Source organism: Esox lucius, chromosome 11 (assembly GCF_011004845.1).
Source record: "Esox lucius isolate fEsoLuc1 chromosome 11, fEsoLuc1.pri, whole genome shotgun sequence".
Lineage (NCBI taxonomy): Eukaryota > Metazoa > Chordata > Actinopteri > Esociformes > Esocidae > Esox > Esox lucius.
In genome coordinates, this window is record NC_047579.1 from 39550260 (window position 1) to 39571110 (window position 20851).

Here is a 20851-nt window from a genome sequence, read left to right on the forward strand (position 1 = left end):
GAACGGTGCAGTATATCTACCCTAAAATATTAAACACAGACAAACGAACATTGTCGATAGTTAAACTGAAGATTGAAGCCTATATTAGAAAATATAAACGATAATAACTACAACGAAAAGTTGAACCCACAAACTAAGCCCAGCACGAGACCCGACCAATCACATTTTGGGACTGAACCTTTGGAACGCGCTATTGGCTCTTAGGGTGAAGGCGTGAAAATGCCTACGTGTGACTCCGACGTCCAATCACACCAGATACCACACCCCCTGCCTAATGAATATTAACTACCAACATGCCCTTTCAAAATATAAATTAGTAGCAGTTAGTCTTCATAGAATCCCTTCATACAAAACAATAAAAATCAAAACATAGAGTCAAGATATATATATATATATATATACACACACACATATCGAACAAGAGACATTTTTACAGCATAAAATATATACAATATTTTTATTAGTCAGGAAATATACATGATTAAATAAAGGTCAGCCTAAAGAAAATAACAAAACAGATTATTTTATAAAATGTAAACAAAATATCATCTATTTTCAAATATTATCCATCTTCATCTTTGGTGCTAAAATTAAATATTTGAAATGTTTTTTGTCCCTCAGTGGCTGGTAACAAAATATATATTTTTTATGATGTTCCCAGTGCTTTAGAAAAAACATTGGCCTATCTATGCAAACTTCATTTTGTTTATTATGAACACACAATCATTCCAAATACAAATTAACATTCAGTAGTAGCCTGGCTTTCAAATAGAATCTGGAATACTGTAACACTATACAGGCTATCACTTTATTCTGTTAAAATTACAAAGCTTTCAAGTTTAATGTTAAAAAAAAACGTCATATTTAAAAGGTTCACTGTAACATAAGTAATGATAATGAAAATGATACAATAATAATTTCCACGTCTTTGAAGCCTAAACAATGGTGTTTACCATTGCCTGCACACATTACAACCGCATGCATATTGGTTTGGTTAAAATGTATTTTGGTGGGTAAAGGGTAATTAACAAAAACAATGAAACCCAATATTTTCTGCAAATAAATAAAATTATTATTTCCAATATAATACAAACATCATCTTGCCATTGTAGCAAAAACACACATTTGCCAGTTAATAATCATAAATACAGCCTATTTAAGCATAAAACGCTAAATAAATCCTTATTTTTTACACATCAATTCATACTGTCCATTCTACTGTATGACATTTGACCTCTAAACTAACGCAGATCATTTGAGTATTGACCACTTGATCTGTTCCTTGGCAGACTGCATGATCTGGAAGACAGGAGAACAAACCCTTTTCAGAATGACTAGGGAAAACAGATCACAGAACATGTTTGGAGTTCACGCAGTGATTTATCTACAGCCTGTCATACCATATGTCAACCAGCAGGTGTCCATATTAGGTCACAGCAGTTAAATACTTTTTCTTTTATTCAAGGTTAACCACTTCATGTCAAGATTTTTTTTTATTGACATTTTGCTTTGCCACACATTAGAAATCTACAGAGCTCACGAGCAATAGTGAACGTTTGGAATGCAAATACAGTGGCTATCCATAGATGACACCAGCATGCCTTGAAACAGCATTCCCCCTCTCCGCCCAGAACATGGGCTCCTAGACTAGTCAACTACAGGCTGAATATAGTTGAATCCCACTCACATTTCATACCCTTGTCAGTTGAGGAATGCTGTACATGTCACTGCAAGCGTATGTGTTGTCTGGTAGCATAAATCAAAATGTCTCCTCACAACTGAACCAATTTGGATTTTAATGAGCAGTTGAAACTGTGATGTGCCCCACCATACACTAGGGGGAGCAAGGAACTGTGATGCACCCCACCATACACTAGGGGAAGCAAGGAACTGTGTTAAAAAATAAATAATAATAATTGTTCAGCTGAACATGCAAAATATCAGCCTGCTTTATAGCTGCCGTGCTGGCTGAATCATTTCCATGGTTATTGTAACTGATGTTGAAACATGAACCATTCTCAAAACAGTCACAAAGATGATAATCACTAACTCTGTTGTTAATTCATGACTTTACCAGCAAGGTGACTTAAGGTAGTTTCAGGAAGTATGGGACAGTCTAAATGTCACACAGAATTTGCAGGTAGAGAACAGGCACAATCATCTTTTCTGATAGAGACCCATGTCGATTCTATACACTATAGATCAGGACATTGTGAACTTCTGACCAAGTTTCAGAAGATTTAAAATGTCGCAGGGTGTTAGGAGCAATAGGACTTACATTGGACGTCATTGCCAATTTGCCTGTAATATGCTGTGAGGGTTAGAGCAGAGGATTAGGAGGAGCAGAAGAAAGGAGAGGAACAGAAAGACAACTTGCATGAGGGTGAGAATAATCTGGCCGCCATTTTGATCATGCAATACGAGCTGTTCTATCATATTAGTATGCAAACACGAGCATGCTATCAAATCCAGATGCATGTTGATACATGCTTGGAAAGCTCCGGAAAGATATCAAAAGCACTCAATGCAGAATTCTGAACTCATACAGAATACAGTGTCTTGAAATGGAATTCCTATTGATGAGAAGTGATACCATTATAACATGCCATATTCTATGATATGGAAGGTAACATTTGATCACAATAGAATTTACCAATGCTGGGAGACTAGTATCTATGTACTGTGCTCATGGCTTTATTCCACAGAACATTCAGTATTGAAATTAAGAAGAGGGTTAACAGGGAAACATGAGGATCAAGTTACAAACATGCAATCAAAGTACATGAGCTGAAGTTAATAATGAGTAAAGCTCCAAGATATAGCCATGCTAAAAATACAGGATGATGTGTATTTCAGCTTACTGTTGTGTATGTCTGTGCGTGTGTGTGTGTGTGTGTGGGTGTCACCTCACCTGAGCCACGCTCTGCTCGGACAATGGGTTCTCATCCGCCTGGAACAGAAACAGACGTTAAAGTAAAAATAAAAGTAGAGAGATTAATAACTGTCAAACACACAAACACACACAGCAAATGCGTGCCCACGTGAGTGTGAAGAGTAATACACAACAACCAAACGGCAGCCCCAGGCTGGTCAAGCACGACTCTCCTTAACACACAGTCCGTCGCTGCCACCTGGCACTGCCGACGGAAAACACACAGTCAAACTGGCAAACGTTGGCGACCAACACGATGCAAGTGCCCACTCCACTGACAGCATGAGCGCAACCCGTGGGTCACCACGGAAACGGCCCCGCCGGACACCACAACGGCCAGCCGCCGGACACCACAGGCAGCACACGGCTCAGGCGGAGCGCCGTTCCCACCCGGTGACGTGGTCGTCCGGTCACATGCTCTGCCGTAACCGCCATGCAGTTATCTGCTCTAGGTCCACGTGCCAATCACTCAGCCCCTCCCTTCCTCACCCTCCACCCCTGGCTCCCTCGCCCGGGCGTTGCACGGGGCGGTCAGTCGCTACGCACACTGGCTGCCGTCCGTCCGTCCGTCCGTCTGCACTACCGGTGATGTAATCGAAGAGCACAAAGCCGTAGGCCTGCTCCGAGTCGGCCAGCTGACGGTGTGAGGACACGGGCCACAGGGCGCGGGAGGAAACACGTGAGATGGCGGTGAGGAGTGTTTGAAGGGATGTTAGCGAATGAGGTGACGGGTTGGGGGGAGGTTGGGTGACGATTGGAATTCAACTTGACATGAAATGTTGTTTGTTCATTTTCCTTCTAAATCTGTACATCAGGTACTTATGAATGACCCACTCATTAAGTGTCCCTGTAGTCGCCCGTATCTAAAAGTGCTCTGCTCAGACTAGAATGTAAAGTGGCCGCAGACATCAGACGTCTTACCCTGTAGTTGACCTTCTGGATGACCTGTTGGGGGTCGCTCTCCAAGATCACCCTGGCAAAACGACGGAAAAGTCACTCAAGGGTAAAAAACATGATATCATCCACCACCCATCACCACCCCAACCGAAAAGGATACCTACCCTCCGTCTATGATTTCATCCACTACCAAGAAGACACCGTCCAGGTTGTCTAGTAAACACCGTTTCTCCACGTTTTTCCTATTGAGTAAGAAAAACTTGGTTGACTGCCTTCCACTGTAGTCAGTATGTGGAACCAACATGGGGTTTGAAATCTCCCACAGTTGCCTTGTGGCCAAACACACAGGACACAGCAGGAAAAGACAGGCAGAAAGAGGGAGGAAATATGATCTGGCGTTCCCTCACTGGTTTCTATGGCAACGGCGCCATGCCCCGTCAAGCTGTTCCACTTCACCATGAGGGCTAAAGTGCAGGTGTCACTAAGTGGCTGCCCAACGGAAACTCAGGGTAAACTTTGACAAACATGAAGCAGGCTTCAAATTTGAAATGTACATTTTATTGTACCTGAAACAATATTTACTCGTCATGGTTTTCTTCTTTATTCAGAGACATTTACTGATTTACTTTTATTATTTTAATAAGCACATCCTCCATTCATGACTATTTCAAATTTTTCTCCACAAGGTTTCTACAAGCAGCAGGCCATAAAGACAGACTGGGAAGTTTAAATGCTGTCCAACAAGCACGATTTCCGGTTTAAAAGGAAAATGGAAAGAGACGGCAGGTGTCGTGAGATCAGCTTTTGTGTACTAATGCAGCGACATTCTGCCTTAACTCCTCCTCCACATTTACTGGATTGGTTGAACAGTGAAGAAGAGAACCTCCCACTAAAGTTTTCTACCAGTCAAGACAAGTATCTGGAGGATCAAATTTCAGGATTTTAATTAACACTTACCTTAGGACCTGACTGAGGGACTCAAACAGGCAGTTCAGCACAGCCATGAGCATGAGCTGAGAGAGAGACAGGCACAAGTCAGGTGTGGTCAAAACTGCCAATATGCCATAATTGGCCTGGTATTTTCTTCTGTCTCTGTTCTTCAACGATGACGTCACGACCAGTAACATGTTGCTTTTAGAGGTCTCACTTTTACATTGACATAAATCTGAGCAAGAAAACAAATGTAGGTGAATGCATGGCGCTCAGGTCAGGTCTATAATGCACCAGTTTAGCCTGGAACTCCTTCGGCGTCTGAAGCACACAACCTACCTCATTCTCCTGTGCACTGCCCACCACATAGAAGAACAGGTCTATGCTGCTCTTATACACAATAGTCATCCCCTCCAAGAAAGCAATCTCATCTGCACCGGGAGAGAAAGACACAAACACAGACGCAGGGAGTGGGTCAGTGGGTGTTAGAGAGAGCCGCTAAGAGAACCGACCGAAGAGACGCTACGTTTCTTCTTTTTTTTTTTCAGCCCCTCAAGCAATCTTTATTGAAACGTCACCACGGCAACGTAACCACTCTCCATACACCAGCAGACACCCCCCAGAGTGAAAGGCGAGAGGAGACGCTTGGCATTTTAAAGTTGGCTGCCGGGGCCTAGGCGGGCCCGGTGCTCTTCGACGCTGACCCCCGGTAGACGCGCGCCACCACAGCAGGGGGTGAATCCAGCCTGCTTCCCTGGCAGGCCAAAAGCCACTGCCTAATAAAGCCTGGACACGCCTTGAAATGAAACATTCTTTTTAATGTTCCTATGAAAACTGTGTGTGTGAAGGGCTGTTAGGGAGACAGAGGGTGACCCTCATCCCTACCGGTGTCGGGTGACAGCCGTGAATTTCACTGGCACAGAAAAGCCACTGAACTGGTTCCCTCCCTTTGTGCTCCTTGCAACGTGAGCTTGGTCGGACTGAGGAACCCAGGCGAAACCCAGGGGAACCAGGACCGTATCTCATGTTTTAGACTCCCTGACCCATGAGGGATGAGCCGGGGGCTATGCCAAATGGCTCACTATGCCAAATGGCTCTTGGTTATCCTTGGTGGACGATACCTGCTGTTCACACACCTCTAGTGCGATGGTCTATAATGCTTTCTACAAACGGTGAATAGACACGAGCGTAGACAGTTACATGCTCAGTCTGTGCACTGACTTACATTGTGACACTGTTGATACAGAATTAATTGATTTACATTATGATGATATTGGTGTGGAATTTATTGATTTACATTATGATGATATTGGTGTGGAATTTATTGATTTACATTATGATGATATTGGTATTGAATTCATTGATTTACTTTATGATGATATTGATGCTCCATTTGTCAACTCCCTCACCACACTGTTAGAAGCTCTGTTAATAGGTTATTTTTCCAATTCAGCCATTCACTCCAGCCCTTAAAGTCACTCCAGCCCTTAAAGTCAAAACTTACTGTCAGCTTTGTGTGTCTTGTTGAAAACATTCTTTTCAAAGTTCTTTTGCTCCTTCATGGAAGGGTAGAGTTCTGTGTCGTAGTACTGAAACACATCGACAAACACAGACACAACCTCTTAGTTATGACTGGGGGGAAGCAGTTCTCCTAACGTCTTGACTCCAGGACACTAGCCAACGCGCATCGCGTTTAGACAAAAGCTTGTATTTAACCTACCTTAGATAGAAGTCTATTGCCATCGTTGTCCAAAATGAAGACAGCTTTCACTGTGTACAGTGATGGTTCCTGGAAGACAGTATGACCCAATGATGACCAGGTAAAAGGACAGTGTTGGATGTCCAATGTGGACCATTATTTACATTCATTATTGAACATATACTACATGAGAATTATATTTTGGCACCAATGTTAAGAAGGAAGACACCAGACAAGTTATTCAAGTACATGGAGAACATGAAAACCCCAGGAAGAGATGTGGGTGGAGAACATGGCTAACATCAAAACACCAGTAAGAGATGTGGGTGGAGAACATGGAGAACATCAAAACACCAGTAAGAGATGTGGGTGGAGAACATGGAGAACATAAGAAACAAGAAGAGATGTGAGTGGAGATGTCGATGTTCCCAAATGGTTCAGGTCCTTCCATCCCACGGTGGCCAAGTTGAACCGGGCCAAAGTTCTGTTATGCACTGACTACCACAGACTCAGAGCCTAAGTGTATCACAGAACTTGGACCAGGAACCTTGAATCTGAGACATTAGAACCTTGAATTGAGGTGAAGTATAGGGAAGTCATCCAGATGCGCCATCAAGATGCGCATAATTAAAAATAAACTGTGGAGCGGTTCAATGAGGTGAAGAGGTCATGTGACCTGTCCTACAGGCAAACTCCAACATTTGTTCAGACACTAAACACAGTCAAAAGTTGTAGGTCCTTAGAGACACTCCACACCTACTCGAAACTACTCTCTCTAGCGCCCCCCCCCCCCCCCCCCCCGCCGCCGCCACCCCCGACCCCATTCACATTGCAAATAAGAGTACATAACTTATTATGATTCATGCAGAAGTTTGAGGTCCACATCCATACACAATATGAATATAATGACTCCGCCTACAAACAAATGTACATGCAAAATATCAGTGAAAACGGAAATAGCAGTTATAAAAAAAATCCACATAGATTTCAATACAATGAAGGCCAACGAGGACCACGTTAGGATTAATCCGCCAAAAGAATTAATCAACGAAAGTAATTGTGCCTCGCAGGCCATGCAGCGATGCTCGTTTTTATGATTTCAAATTAGCAGTAAATATAACTTTTTGATCTAAAAGTAATCCACAATTTATCTCAGTGCAATTTGAAATAAACTGCCCAGAGTGTCATTCAAAAGTTTTTCAAGTCAAACGTACATTCTTCCTGCATATATCGTTAAAAAACCCACCTGTGGAATCAAGTTTTTGGGAAGCGTAAAATGCTGCGCAACGCACCTCCTCCGGGTGAAATCAAAATCGTGGACGTGGCACACACTATGTTCTTTTTTCGCCCCTTCATGCGTTGGGCACGCGGATGTTACACCTATAATAAAAGTATAACGGGTCGGATAGCCTAAGAGCCATACATTTTATTGACATTGAAATCAACAAGTTATGAAATGTTCTCGGATATGTGCCATAGGGGCAGTTTTTTCCCAGAGAGTATACCTCACTCTCGCGGTGGGAAAATGTAGCAACTGTTGTAAGAGTTATTTGTGTAACAGCAATATCCATTAAGCGAGGAAAAAGTACAGCACATGTTGCTGCTTGTTGTAAAATTGCAGAGCGCTAAACTCAAATAGCCCTTAGCCTACCTTAAAAACAACATACAATCGTGCAGATATACCTCTTAATCTACCATATTCCACCTGAATGTGAGATACAACCATTCTGAGAACTCGATAATCTCTTTTTAGGCTGCCATGCAAAATTCTAAAGACAACATTTTACGCAGGAAAGAACTATAACGTATGCTCTTCACGCAGCGGCTGACAAGACGGATTTATGTACTCGCAAGTAAATATTCGTCTAGAAATCTGAAAATAACGCTCCATATGCCTACCGATTGCTTACCAGAGACGCGATCTCCATAGTGGTTCGCTGGTGTTGACGTGGACAGGTTTGAGCTGTCATTCTAGTAGACCTCGCAAAATCCTCTGACTCAGAGGTGGGCGGATCCTCTGCCGGCCTAGAGGCTCCGCGAAACTGAGCTTCACATTCGCCCATTTTGGCTCGGATCTGCTTTCCGCTAATGGGGTTGGCCTCGTTCTCCACGAACCGCAATGGTGACAGTTTCTCATAGTGCAGCATTTACGCGTTACTCCAAAATTAATACAGACAAGGTTTTTGGTGACGGCATTTATTGCATGTGGCCTAGTAGTGTCACATCATGATGACATTATTGGATGTAAATCCTGTAATTTGGAGGTTCAATCTCCAGTGTATATCACTGCTATTGTTAGAAGTGATACTTATCCAGAAAATGTGTGAAACATCCCGTTTCGAGACTCGTCTGGATCAGCCGAACGAGTGAGGATCTCATTCCGTTCTAGCTCATTCTAGCACGGCAGATGGCAGCAGTTCACACCGGAATTGACTGACAACCCAGACCGTTTAGATGTAGGCAACAACTTCTTACCCGCGCTATGGAATCCAACACATGTTTTCTAGTAATCAAACGTGCATTATTGTAATATCCGCGACTCCTAATAACTAGAGTTAGCAATTGTATTGTCACTGCAATAGGTGATTGTACGAGCGAGGCGGTGTTTGTGTGTAACGGAGCCACTGACTTGACAAGGTCCGTATGAGTGGGCGGTAAAGCTAACAGACGGGCATGGTTTTAGATCTGCAGAATCCAACAAATAAAAGCGAAACGAAGGCTTGTTATAGTACGTCATATAGGGAGGGGACAGCGAACTGCGTCGTGAACCGAGTAGGGTTTATAAGTCCACACTCCGATTTAGACTTAGTCATAACAGAAAATCTGAAGTCTTCAAAGGATTGGGTGTGTTGTTTTCCAGTGATGCGCCTATTCGACAAGTTCTCGCCATAGTCTGGTAAGAGAATCAAAACAGAATAGGCGTACAGCTATGACCCAGGTGTTACTAATGTATTTAAATATTTGAAAGTATATACATTATAAAGAGCTTGGATTTTGATCTGTTGTGTTTATAATCGATGGGAATATTAGTCGTGATGGATGTTCGGTAGATGGGCTAACATGGGATATTCAACTGTGAATTTTGGAAATAAAAGTGATATCTTGATTATTTTAGATTTGAGTAATTTAGCTGGCGATCTTATTCAGAGCTACCGTTAAGTTTATCACGTCGGAGATATCTATATTAAGATGCAATGGTCATATAGCCTAGATTGAAATACAAAACTATAATGTTTGAAGAATGTTTGAAAAAATGAACTGTGGTTCATTTTTGAAATTCATTCATAATTCCAGATAATTTATGATTAATTACTAATGATCCGGACGGGACAGTAAAACTCCGTTTAATTAGGTTACATCCTCATCGCGCTTCCTGACAGACAGGTTATACACGCTGTTTAACGCAGGATCATCTGCCTGTAGAAAACATTTATCTGAATATTTGTCATGTATAATTACAAGGTCCTAAATTACTAAAAGTAACCTGGTAATAAATAGAAATTTTCTGACCAATTGATAAACTCCTGTGTTTTCCTGAGTAACAGTGTGATTATGTATTTACATCACGTGATGTTTCTTAAAGTCTGTGTCAGCTTAAGAGGCATAAGCAACATAAGCGGTCGCTAGGGGGCCCTTAACCAAAAAAGTCCTTAAATACACAAGTACGTCAAACCATGCACAATTTGAAAATGCTTGTGTGTATGAGCAGTTTTACTCTTGTTATGTCAGTGGCTCCATTGGCTGACAACCAGTCATGTACATTATTTCACTGGTAGTTATTTTAGCCAGCAATCTAAACATGAAGTTACAATGGTCTAATAACCAAAAGGCACACAGAGCATGTGCCCGGGGGCCCTGACTTCTAGAGGTGCCCCCCGTGACTTTTCATTCTCACTCACATCATTTTAAATATATTCTCAACATGTTCTCTCTACCCCAGACCAAAATTAGCAGAGTTGCGTTTTTTTTATTATTATGCCCTAATTACAAATGCGAGCCAAATTCACTTAGGGCCTACAAAACGCTAGCACCAGCCCTGCAACATGCCTGTATAACCAGTAATTGCCCAGGCACTAACTGTCCAATACCTTCTGGAAGGAAGAGAAGTAGGTCAAAGTGAAGTCAATGGCACCACTTCATAACAAGTATACTTCCTTGTTTGTTATCAGTAGAGAGAAAGTCCACGGTATACTGAACTCTAGTGTACAATAATCTGATTAGCATGTGGTGTTGAATTATATAGATCACTGACTCTTTCTCTTCTGTTGCATCAGCAATGTTAGAATCTCTTTCTGTTTTCTTTCTGATTGAGATTCATTGTATTACTGTATCTAACAATGTTATCCTCGTCTGTGCAGGGGTTGAACGATATTTGGAAAACTGAAGGGAAGACTACTTTTGAAGAAATACCTTTTTTTTTTATCACATCCATTTAGTTTTTTCCAAAGATTTTACCCTTCATCACTTTGCCTTGAAGCCATCACCGAAAAATACATCTGCCAAGACATAACGTTACAAGTGGCACATTGCCACCCACCTACTCTCTCTCCCTTCATTTCATGCTCTTACCCTTCTGAACTCTGCAAACATGGTGTATCTGAAGAAATACTTCACAGAGGGTTTGATACAGGTTGCCATCCTGCTCAGCCTGGTTGGCAACAAAATAGATGTTGGCCCTTACCTGCCTCCTTGGCATGAGATGATTCTGGGCCCCACCTCAACCCTTGCCCAGACCCGGTTCCACAACCTCCGCAACCAGCTGGACGGCCGGGACATCCACCCCAAGAGTGTGGACCTGGATGGCTTCTTGACAGCCCGGAGGCTCCTGGGATGGGTGCGTTCGCTGGACTGCCTCCATGTGTCCGGCTCAGAGCTAGAGACTTGGCTGGTGCGCCGTGAGCCCGATGCCCTGGCGATGGGGGCTCCGGGTCAACCCGCCGCCTTGGACGGAGGGACCGGTGGTTTGGAGGATCATGCAGCTGACCAGGTGGGGTCACCGGAGCTAGGTTACGGGCCGATCAGAGAGAGCAGTCTGGAGTCCATGGTGCTGGTACCGAGAAGAGGCCAGGAGGAAGAGGAGGTTGAGGATGATCTCTACCGAGAGGTACTGTGTAGGGCATTCTTCTACACTCCAGGCCATGTTGGTATTAACACACACACACATCAACTGATATTCATGGATACATTTATTTTTTATAGCTGTTTCAGGAAGACTGAAGCATGGATTAGAGTTACTCCTGGCCCATAGGCAGCTTTCAGGCTTAACAGCAATCCAACATCAAGTTGGAAGAAAAGGGAAATTCAACTATAAGTTCCATTCCCGCTCACTGCCAGTTGTATGCACAAAGTCCCATGTCACTGCGTAACAGCTATCCTAACTGTCCCACGTCACTGTGTAACAACTATCCTAACTGTCCCACGTCACTGTGTAACAGCTGTCCCAACTGTCCCACGTCACTGTGTAACAGCTGTCCTAACTGTCCCACGTCACTGCATAACAACTGTCCTAACTGTCCCACGTCATTGCGTAACAGCTGTCCTAACTGTCCCACGTCACTGTGTAACAGCTGTCCTAACTGTCCCACGTCATTGCGTAACAGCTGTCCTAACTGTCCCACGTCACTGTGTAACAGCTGTCCTAACTGTCCCACGTCATTGCGTAACAGCTGTCCTAACTGTCCCACGTCATTGGGTAACAGCTGTCCTAACTGTCCCACCTCACTGTGTAACAGCTGTCCTAACTGTCCCACGTCACTGCGTAACAGCTGTCCTAACTGTCCCACGTCACTGCGTAACAGCTGTCCTAACTGTCCCACGTCACTGCGTAACAGCTGTCCTAACTGTACCACGTCACTGCGTAACAGCTGTCCTAACTGTCCTACGTCACTGCGTAACAGCTGTCCTAACTGTACCACGTCACTGCGTAACAGCTGTCCTAACTGTACCACGTCACTGCGTAACAGCTATCCTAACCAGGAGAGAACACCACACTGGTATAAAAACAGACGTTTCTAACACAGCAGGGGTTTCCACTCTCACTTAATTCCCAAACAAAACGAAAGCATCCTGGTTGCATTTGCTGTATCATGCTGTTCATGTTAAACCAGTGCATGGCTGCGCATGTGAGCCCAGAACCTATTAACAGCATTAGCAAATGCGTCTTGGATTGCATGCCAGGAATAAACGGTCAGTTCATTTTCAAAAGAGAAATAACATATCCTGAAGTGAAATGGATGTTCTTGTTATTACATTAATGTTTAATTTTAGTTAAATATTGTATGAAGGAGGACAATGTTGCTCATTTGTTTGAGCATGCAACTTGAACAGTAAGAAGTACAACAATAAAAAAAATGGAATCTGTGGATTGCAGTGCAATATACATTTTCTAGAAATTGTAAAAAATAAAATCTATAACCCAAATTTACAGCATGGCTCATTATCTGAACCCTATTATTCCAGCCTATGTTTTGGCAGATGTATGGCTCATCATGGTGGAAATCGAATAACCCAACAACTCGGGGGACTTCCCCTTGTTACTGAGAGCGAGAGAGCAAGAGAGCGAGAGAAGGATTATTGTTGATATGTGCCTCTGGCTGTGGGGCACATCTGCTGGGTCCAGGCTCCTCTCTGTCATGAGATGTAGGTCAGAGAGGGTGTGACACTTTAGCCACAGGCTGTTCAATTGTGCCCAATCCTACAGCGATCTGGTTCCATTGCAGCCCAGCTGATTTGGTGTGGGATGAAACTGTGTGGTGTAGTGCCTGTAAGAGCACACCTTCTGCACCACATTGTAGGCTACACCTATCATATTTAGTTTTTCTTTTGGGGCAGTCAAGAAAATACAATGGGTCTTAAATGTATCAGGTCTTTTATAGTGGTTAAACACTATAAAAAATATTTTACTTTCCATTTGTTGAATATTTTTTATGATTTGCTCTAATATGTAGAGTTCTTTGAAAGGGATTTTCCAAATCCTGATATCACTTTCATTTAGCGTTGAGGTGCAAATTTTAACTTGGAGTGGCAGGGAGTTTTCCAGCAAAATAGTCCCTAAATATAGACTATATCTGCTTGACAACCTGTCAGCATCAGCAGTCAACCCTCTGGGCTCTCCAACACTGCATCAAGTTAAACAAATATAGTTTTTCTTTTTTGTTTTTTTGGGGCTGTTTTTCATTGCCATATACTGGCCTCTGATCTTTTGAGGCATTTAATGGCTTGCCCTTGGAGGTTTCAGTGTAAGCCCTTCCAAATCAGAAAGTGGCATTAGCTGGCAATGTTCTCTGTCACTGTAGACCACAGTAGTAAGCAGTCTGCATGTGACCCGGCGCATACAAGTTCAGACTGGACATGCAGTCCTCTCGGGCTATTTCTGCTCAGGAGAGCATGTTTGTTTGGGCATCGCTGAGCGGCAGCTTAATCAGTGTAAGCAAAAGCACACACACTTGACGTTTTCCAACCTACCCCCAGTGGATGTAGTCCTGGTGACGAATTGCGGAACACAATGTTGACAAATATGTTATGCCCTTCCTTTTATAGTCCAGTGCCCTTCCTGGATCAACAGATATGCCATTAAGGCATATTGACCAGACACCTGAGAACAAGCTTGGGACAAAGTTAGTCGCTGCATTGCGATGTTACGGTGCAGACGTAGTAACAACCTTCACCCGGACTCACTCGTCCGGGGCGCGGTGACCCGAGCGACAGCTGGTCTGTATTTTTGATACCCCAGCCGCATTAGATTTTGGCAGCAGTGTGGGATGCTGTCTGGCTGAGGGACATTCCCCTGCATGTACGAGGACTAGACTGAACATGTCTGAAGTGCCGGCCCTCTTTACCATGGACGCACACATCACCCGTTCAGTTATGTTTGATGAAAACGGTCAACAACGCCGCCTGGCTCTAGGACTGCAGCTCCATGTGACCCTTGCCCTCACATCTCTGTGCCTTTGTCGAGGAGCTCCCCTAAGACAGTGTGTTATAATAAAACTTTACCAACATGACCTTTACTTGTCTAACCTGCTCTGTGCTCTTGACCTACATGGAGAAACATTAAAGTGCAATCAGGGTCATCTGGCCGAGGCCCTGAATCTGTAACGTTGTGTCCTGTCAGTGAGGCAGCAAACTGGCAACTATGGTGTTGATTCGGTAGCTCTTGTGCAACCCCAGATGTTTTACTTGGAAACTTTGACTCGGGACTCAGAGTGCTTTATAGGTATGGCTCGGAACGTTACCCTGGCAGTGACCATGGCCTAGTTGTTTTGTAACCTGAGGAGGCATCGTTCTGTCAAACACACACTTTTGATTTCGCAATGCTTGTTTATTAGCTTGGCTTGTTGTCATGGTATATGACTTCTTCATATAGCCCTATACTCACAACCCCCATGGGTCCCATGCCTAAACCGTGCCTGAGCACCCCCTATTTCGCCTCACGCCCCTATTAAGTAACACTTCTCCTATTGTGCGTGAAGATAACACACTGTACAATTCCTTCCACTCAAATTCAGGCACACATCACACAACATCTAAAAAAAGAGTAACGTTGGTATACCCAGAAGACAGGGATGTTTTTATTTCACAAATTCTGATGCAAAATGTTTCTCAACCCTCATTGTAGTTGAACATCTGCCAAATGTAAGCACACTGGGCCAGCCTCATGTAATGGACAGAGGTCAGAATGTTTCTGAAAGTCAAGACAGCTCAGCAAAGTACATGATGAAGACAAATTGTTGTACTTACTGTAAGGTTCGAATTAAGGGATCACATAGAGCAACACCCCAACCTCTGAATAGTCTCTTTCAGTAGAGAGTAAGCAGATCGGCAGTTCAGAACTGGTTAAGTGGCACAACTGGTCCAGTTTGTATGACTAAGCACAAACAGGTTGAGGAAAAGGTTGCATCTATTCATAGCCATCCTTCGGTTTGTTGGCTATTAATACATGGAAAAATGTACAATCAAACATCAAGTGTGATCACCTTTTCATCCACAACCTGTGTACTGCTGTTTTTTGGCAGCTAGGTTTCTCTTTAAAAATAGATTTTTAATCTCAATAAGACGGACCTGGTTAAATGAAGGAAATCTGATACTCTGAAAATGTATGCCAAACATAAAATATATTTTAAACAGGTTTACGTGGCAAAGCTAAAATGCTCGGGAGAAATGTGTTCAATTATAATTTGTGTTGTTGCTTGCTCTTTGGGGTTTCAGGCTGGATATCTGTAAAAGCAGTTTGTGACTGCTGATGTAAAAAGGACTTGGTAAAATAAATTAATTGTTTACAGGATACAGAAACTCGTCAGGATTACTCTAATCATGGACACAACGAAAGGCCTGAGCAGTCCCTGGAGGAGAGAAGGGAGAATGAGCTGGTAGGGAGCACCTGGAGAGAAGACTGGAGGGACAATTACGACCATGCTAACAGAGAGCTAGCACAGGATTTATCGGATCAGGTGAGCCTCAGTCCAAAAGCCTATTTTGTAATATATATCTGGTTCAATGGTATTAATATAAACATACATCTGGAGAGGTCAAACATTTCAAGTGTAGCTTTCTAGGTGGAACCGGAATTGCCTTCTCCAAACATCAAAAATGTACTCCCTCGGCTTCAGGAGACAGAGCTTAGGGAAATAGTCAAACGCTGCGGCTACTTGAAACAAAATCTGTGTTTTGTGGCTTGGATGTGCGTCTTTGCGGGGCAGGATGTTTGGGGAAGATGAGACGGACCTGAATGTGTAAAATTTTATCATAACCTATAAACTGCATTTTGGAGGGAAGGCTGTGACCCCGCCCTCCACTCCTATAAGAAAGTCTACTAGGTGTTACAAACGCGGGAGGCCACATATGGCCAGAAAGGCATTTGTTACTCAGTGTAGCTGTTGCAATATACAGAAAGGGAGTGAAATTAAAATTACCATTTGATATCACACCACACAACTATTCTGATAACACCACACAGTTCCAACTGTTTAGTTTCACCCAGTGTCCATTTGCTAAAAGGAAAAAAGCCATTGTCCCAATCCAGGACATTCAGGTAGCTCACTTATGTTCTCTTCTCCATCAGTTCGCCAGCTTGGAAGCTCAGTCCTCCATGTCCTTGCAGGAATGTCTACGGCTATTGGAGGACACGTTCTCCTTTGGAGAAGGGCCAGAGGTACAGATATTATTTTTTATTTTACACTGATCGGTTTGTTGACCACTGGCTGACCCTGGTGATATATCCGTTTTCAGCGGTCAGACCCAGTTGACCTAGGTCTGAGGGAAGCTAGCGAAGAGGACCCAAGCCTTGTCCATGAGCCTCTTCTGTCCCCACTGCTTTCCCATGCGGATCCCTCTCTGGACTTGGAGCTGCAGTGGCAGGACATTCTGGCCATCATGGAGCCAGAAGTAAGCCCCGGTTTCTGTTTATAGTGCCTTCACTAATCCAAAATTACTGAAATTGGACATATTCCAGTGAAATCTTACCTGTCTTCTTTGTGTTGTTCTTGAAGGATACTGATGTGGACCTTAGCAGAGATGCCGTAATGCAGTCTGGATCTATTGGGAGTTCTGGCCTGATGGACCACGTTCACCAGGATGTCAGCCTTCATCAGGCATTCCTGCCTAGAAGCAACCTAGATGGCTACCCCTTCAGCCCTAGCTTGGAAGGCAGTGTTCATCTTGAAGCCCCTCTCCAGCCAACCTCTATCGGAGCGGACAACCTTCCTTTGACCTTTGAACTGGTGGATACTGCCCTACCTTTGCCACTTGATGGATTGGTTGGCAATCCTACGCTTTCCCTTCAGTCCAGCATCTTTCTTGAGGAACCGGTCCAGCCTAACCCACTCAGCTTGCTCTTGGATGATGCTTTGCTGGATGGGATTAGCTTCCTAGGCCTGCCTCTGGAGGAAGGCCCAACCCAGGCCTCCGAGCTCGAGGAGGAGCTAGACTCTGACTCTGGACTTTCCCTGAACTTCAGCCACAGCCCTGCATCCCCTAGTGGCTCTGAGGCATCCTCCTACTCTTCGTCGTCCTCTTCATCCTCATCGTCTGAATCTTCTTCATCTCCCAGCGAAGGGGCTGTGGGCTACAACTCTAACATGGCATCCATTTTGGAGCCAGAGGAGGGTGCTGTTGGAGGGTACTCCCCGGAGGTCAGCAAGATGTGCAGCACAAGTTACCAGAACCCAGGCCGATACAACCTCCCTTGGCTGGAACATGTGGGCCACGACCATAATTACCACCAGCCTAGGGCCAATTCTCCTACCCTGGGAAAATCCCTGAAGCCCCAAAAGTCACATTACAGCAAACCCTATGAATGTGAACTCTCTGACAAGATTTGGGGCCGTGATGAGCGCCGGGCTCGTGCCTTGAAGATCCCCTTCTCCAACGATCTCATTGTCAACCTGCCCGTGGAGGAGTTCAATGAACTTCTGACCAAACATCGCCTTAGCGAGGCCCAGCTCAACTTGATTCGTGACATTCGCAGGCGAGGCAAAAACAAGATGGCCGCTCAGAACTGCCGCAGGCGAAAGCTCGAGATCCTGTTTGGGCTTGAGGAAGGAGTCGCTGGCTTGCGCCGCCACAAGGTCCGGCTGTTGAAGGAAAAGGCAGAGAACCTTCGCTCTGTCCGGGAAATGAAGCAGCGTCTTAATGGTCTGTACCGGGAGGTGTTTTCCCGACTGCAGGATGAGCAAGGAAGACCCTTGTCTGCCACTAACTACACACTCCAGTTAGGCAATGATGGTCAGGTCCTTCTTGCCACCCGTAACGGTTCAACCAGAGAACAAAAGGCCCACAAGAAACAAGACCGCAGGAAGTGAAAAGATTTGTCAGCCATGTATAGTCAGGTTTTTGGCTCACAGAGTCAATTGTGAAGGTGGGTGCCTGTGAAGTTCAAGCGTTTCTCACACTGAGAGTGAACTGAAGAGGAAACACACGAGAGGATGCCAGTGCTCTTCCGAAAACGATTTTCATGTTAGAACGGACAGGAAGCCCAAATATGATCATAAGTGTATTACGAAAAAAAGGAGCAAATTCTGTTAACAAAAAAAAAGTAACACACAAAATGCTGCTTTGGACTCTAACACCTATGTTAAACCAGTGCATACATCCTGATTTTAGAGTAGAGAAATTGTGCTTCCATAGCAAGGGCTGACACTGGGGACTTGTGAAGGGCAGAATCAAGAGCAGGGCCTAGAGCAAGGCATTTAACCCGAATTACTACTTTAAGTTGCTCCGGAGAAAAGCATTTGCTGAATAACTTAAATGCATGTCCTTGGGGGAGACGCGCCATGATGTGACCAGAAAGAAGGGCAAGACTGAAGCTGTTCGCCAAAAGATGCCAACAAGAAGATTTGTCTTTAGGTGCCTTAATGTTAAGTGTAGCCCTTGGTTCATTGACGTTATCATTATGTGGACATACCAAACTAGATGGCGGAGCCTGCTTGTGTTTAAAATGGAACGTAAATGTTGGCTCCCCTCCAAATCAGATTGAACACTACATTTAACCTTGTCATTAACTGATGCATTAAGATGACAGTCAAGGGGAGTGCCTTTAGTAAAGCCAGAGACCCCATTTTACCCCTTATGCACATTTGTATTGGCTTGAAAAAAAAACATGCATGAAGGACAGAGGTGGACAAAGTCGCATTTTGTTCCTCTCAGGGCAGTGAAAATGCAGTTAGGACTGTTGGAGCCCATTCAGGGGGCAACGTCATCAGTGCTCGCCCCTATATTCGTGCATTATTCAAAATCTGCTTTGGTGTTCTATTTACTGAATGTAAAGAGCAAGCGGTAAAGCAGACTATTTCACAAAGTTAAAACATGGTGTCAGCATTTAACCACCTGTCTCACTAGAATGTATCAACGGCAAACGCTGCATTTAGGTTATAGGACAGTTAGCATTATCCCTTTTTTGCACTATAGTGTTCCCCACCAATTAATTTCATAGCCTGTTGTGGACACAGGTTACCCAATAGGCAATAAGCAATGTCATTTTGCTACGGTTGTTTTTTAAATTAATGCATAGGCCTTTTATCTTCTACCTATTCATCACACAGTTTGCTCAACAGAGCCATTTTGCTATAAAATAAGAACCTGGAGGAAAGCTAATTGTAGACCATAAAATACAATTGAGCTTGCAGGTGCCCGGGCCACCACTAATGGCCGCCAGACCGCAAGTCACTGCTAATGCAGGAGAAATCAATTTGGATTGTCAGATTATCACAAGATCCACTAGTTATTAGACCTATGTTTTTAGGCATATCTAACATAACAATGCTAGCCATGTACAACAAACAAAATATTTTTCATAGCAAGTTGGCGTACTGCAAATGATGGTGTAATCTGCATGGCATCGTTCGAACAGCTGCAAGTCTTATCGTCTGGAGCCAGGGAAAGGTGCATCAGTAAAATTACTAGTAGGCCAAGCCTGGAAAAACAATACAAAATATATTGTGATAATAGCACTTTTTGCTTTATAACCAATTAAAATTGGGTCCAGGCTCTCTGTGAAACCGACACCTTTTTCTTAAGATACCTTCTTTTTAGGCATTTTATGATTTATCAGACAGGGAAGTGATGAAAATAACGGTTGCTGAAAGAGCAGGTCAGATTCAATAAACTCAGTGAAGCAGCACATGTGCGCCAGAGGAAGCGGCCCAGACAACGAAATCTTAAATCGTCTAAGTCTCAAAACATTGAAACATGATATAGAGCACATTTTATTTAATACAAACTTAAATGACATTTCTGTCAAAGGGCACATCTTAATACCAGGTGTAATAGCATTTAAATGTGTAAAATACACATTTGCAACCACAGTACTATCAGTTGTTCATTTAGCAATAATACAAGGTCTAAATGGGGTCTTAAACATACACAGCAGTATGTCAATCTCAGGGGGTTTTGACTGCAGGACAATGATACAGACCACTGTCAAACGGTATTCAGGAATTAAACTGGTTGAAGGAACATGGATATAGTATCCACTCAGGCCCAGTACCAAGAGTATTCTGTTAATAAGTTTACCTTTATTTGTAAATGGTAAATAAAATACTTCATCACTGTTGCCATAATGTAATTGAACAACTTTTAAAGCCACATGAAATAACTTTAGCAGTTTGTTTAAAGTACATTTTATTTATTAATTGCCACTATAATACTACTGGTATTCTTGGTCAAGCACTGTCAAGTGTCCAATATCATCAATGGAAAATTGTACTGTATCACAAAAAACAGTTACATTGAAGGGCTTTATTATATTGGTTTGAAAATAACATTGTTTCAGAGGGTTTGATACCCATTGTTTTATACTCTTGCATACTTAATGCCAGCAATCAAATTGTTACTGTTGGGCAAATAAAACATGTTCAACCTACATAAGATTTTCATCGTAATTGTTGACTTATCTAAGA

General features: G+C 43.4%; 2 protein-coding genes across 7 annotated transcripts; one reads left to right on the forward strand and one right to left on the reverse strand.

Annotated features, from left to right (window-relative positions):
- Positions 1 to 687: 687 nt before the first annotated feature.
- On the reverse strand, positions 688 to 8485 carry copz2 (COPI coat complex subunit zeta 2). Of its 6 annotated transcripts, none has more exons than XM_034295598.1 (11): positions 8369 to 8485; positions 6480 to 6548; positions 6264 to 6348; positions 5099 to 5190; positions 4787 to 4842; positions 3994 to 4071; positions 3854 to 3905; positions 3422 to 3567; positions 2912 to 2950; positions 2279 to 2311; positions 688 to 1299 (listed from the first exon to the last, which is right to left on the reverse strand). In XM_034295598.1, exons 1-10 carry the CDS (start codon positions 8426 to 8428, stop codon positions 2287 to 2289), a joined length of 702 nt encoding a protein of 233 aa, XP_034151489.1. In that variant the 5' UTR covers positions 8429 to 8485; the 3' UTR covers positions 688 to 1299; positions 2279 to 2286. The 6 variants fall into 6 exon arrangements, with proteins under 6 accessions (XP_034151489.1, XP_034151490.1, XP_010872932.1 ...); XM_034295599.1 differs by lacking the exons at positions 2279 to 2311; positions 8369 to 8485 and adding exons at positions 7705 to 7838; positions 8142 to 8275; XM_010874630.3 differs by lacking the exon at positions 3422 to 3567.
- A 758-nt stretch (positions 8486 to 9243) lies between these two features.
- On the forward strand, positions 9244 to 20821 carry LOC105013248 (endoplasmic reticulum membrane sensor NFE2L1). The gene is made up of 6 exons (XM_013136028.4): positions 9244 to 9354; positions 10817 to 11562; positions 15740 to 15907; positions 16519 to 16608; positions 16686 to 16841; positions 16946 to 20821. The coding sequence occupies exons 2-6, from the start codon at positions 11047 to 11049 to the stop codon at positions 18254 to 18256; spliced, it is 2241 nt and encodes a 746-aa protein (XP_012991482.3). The 5' UTR covers positions 9244 to 9354; positions 10817 to 11046; the 3' UTR covers positions 18257 to 20821.
- The last annotated feature ends 30 nt before the right edge of the window (positions 20822 to 20851 follow it).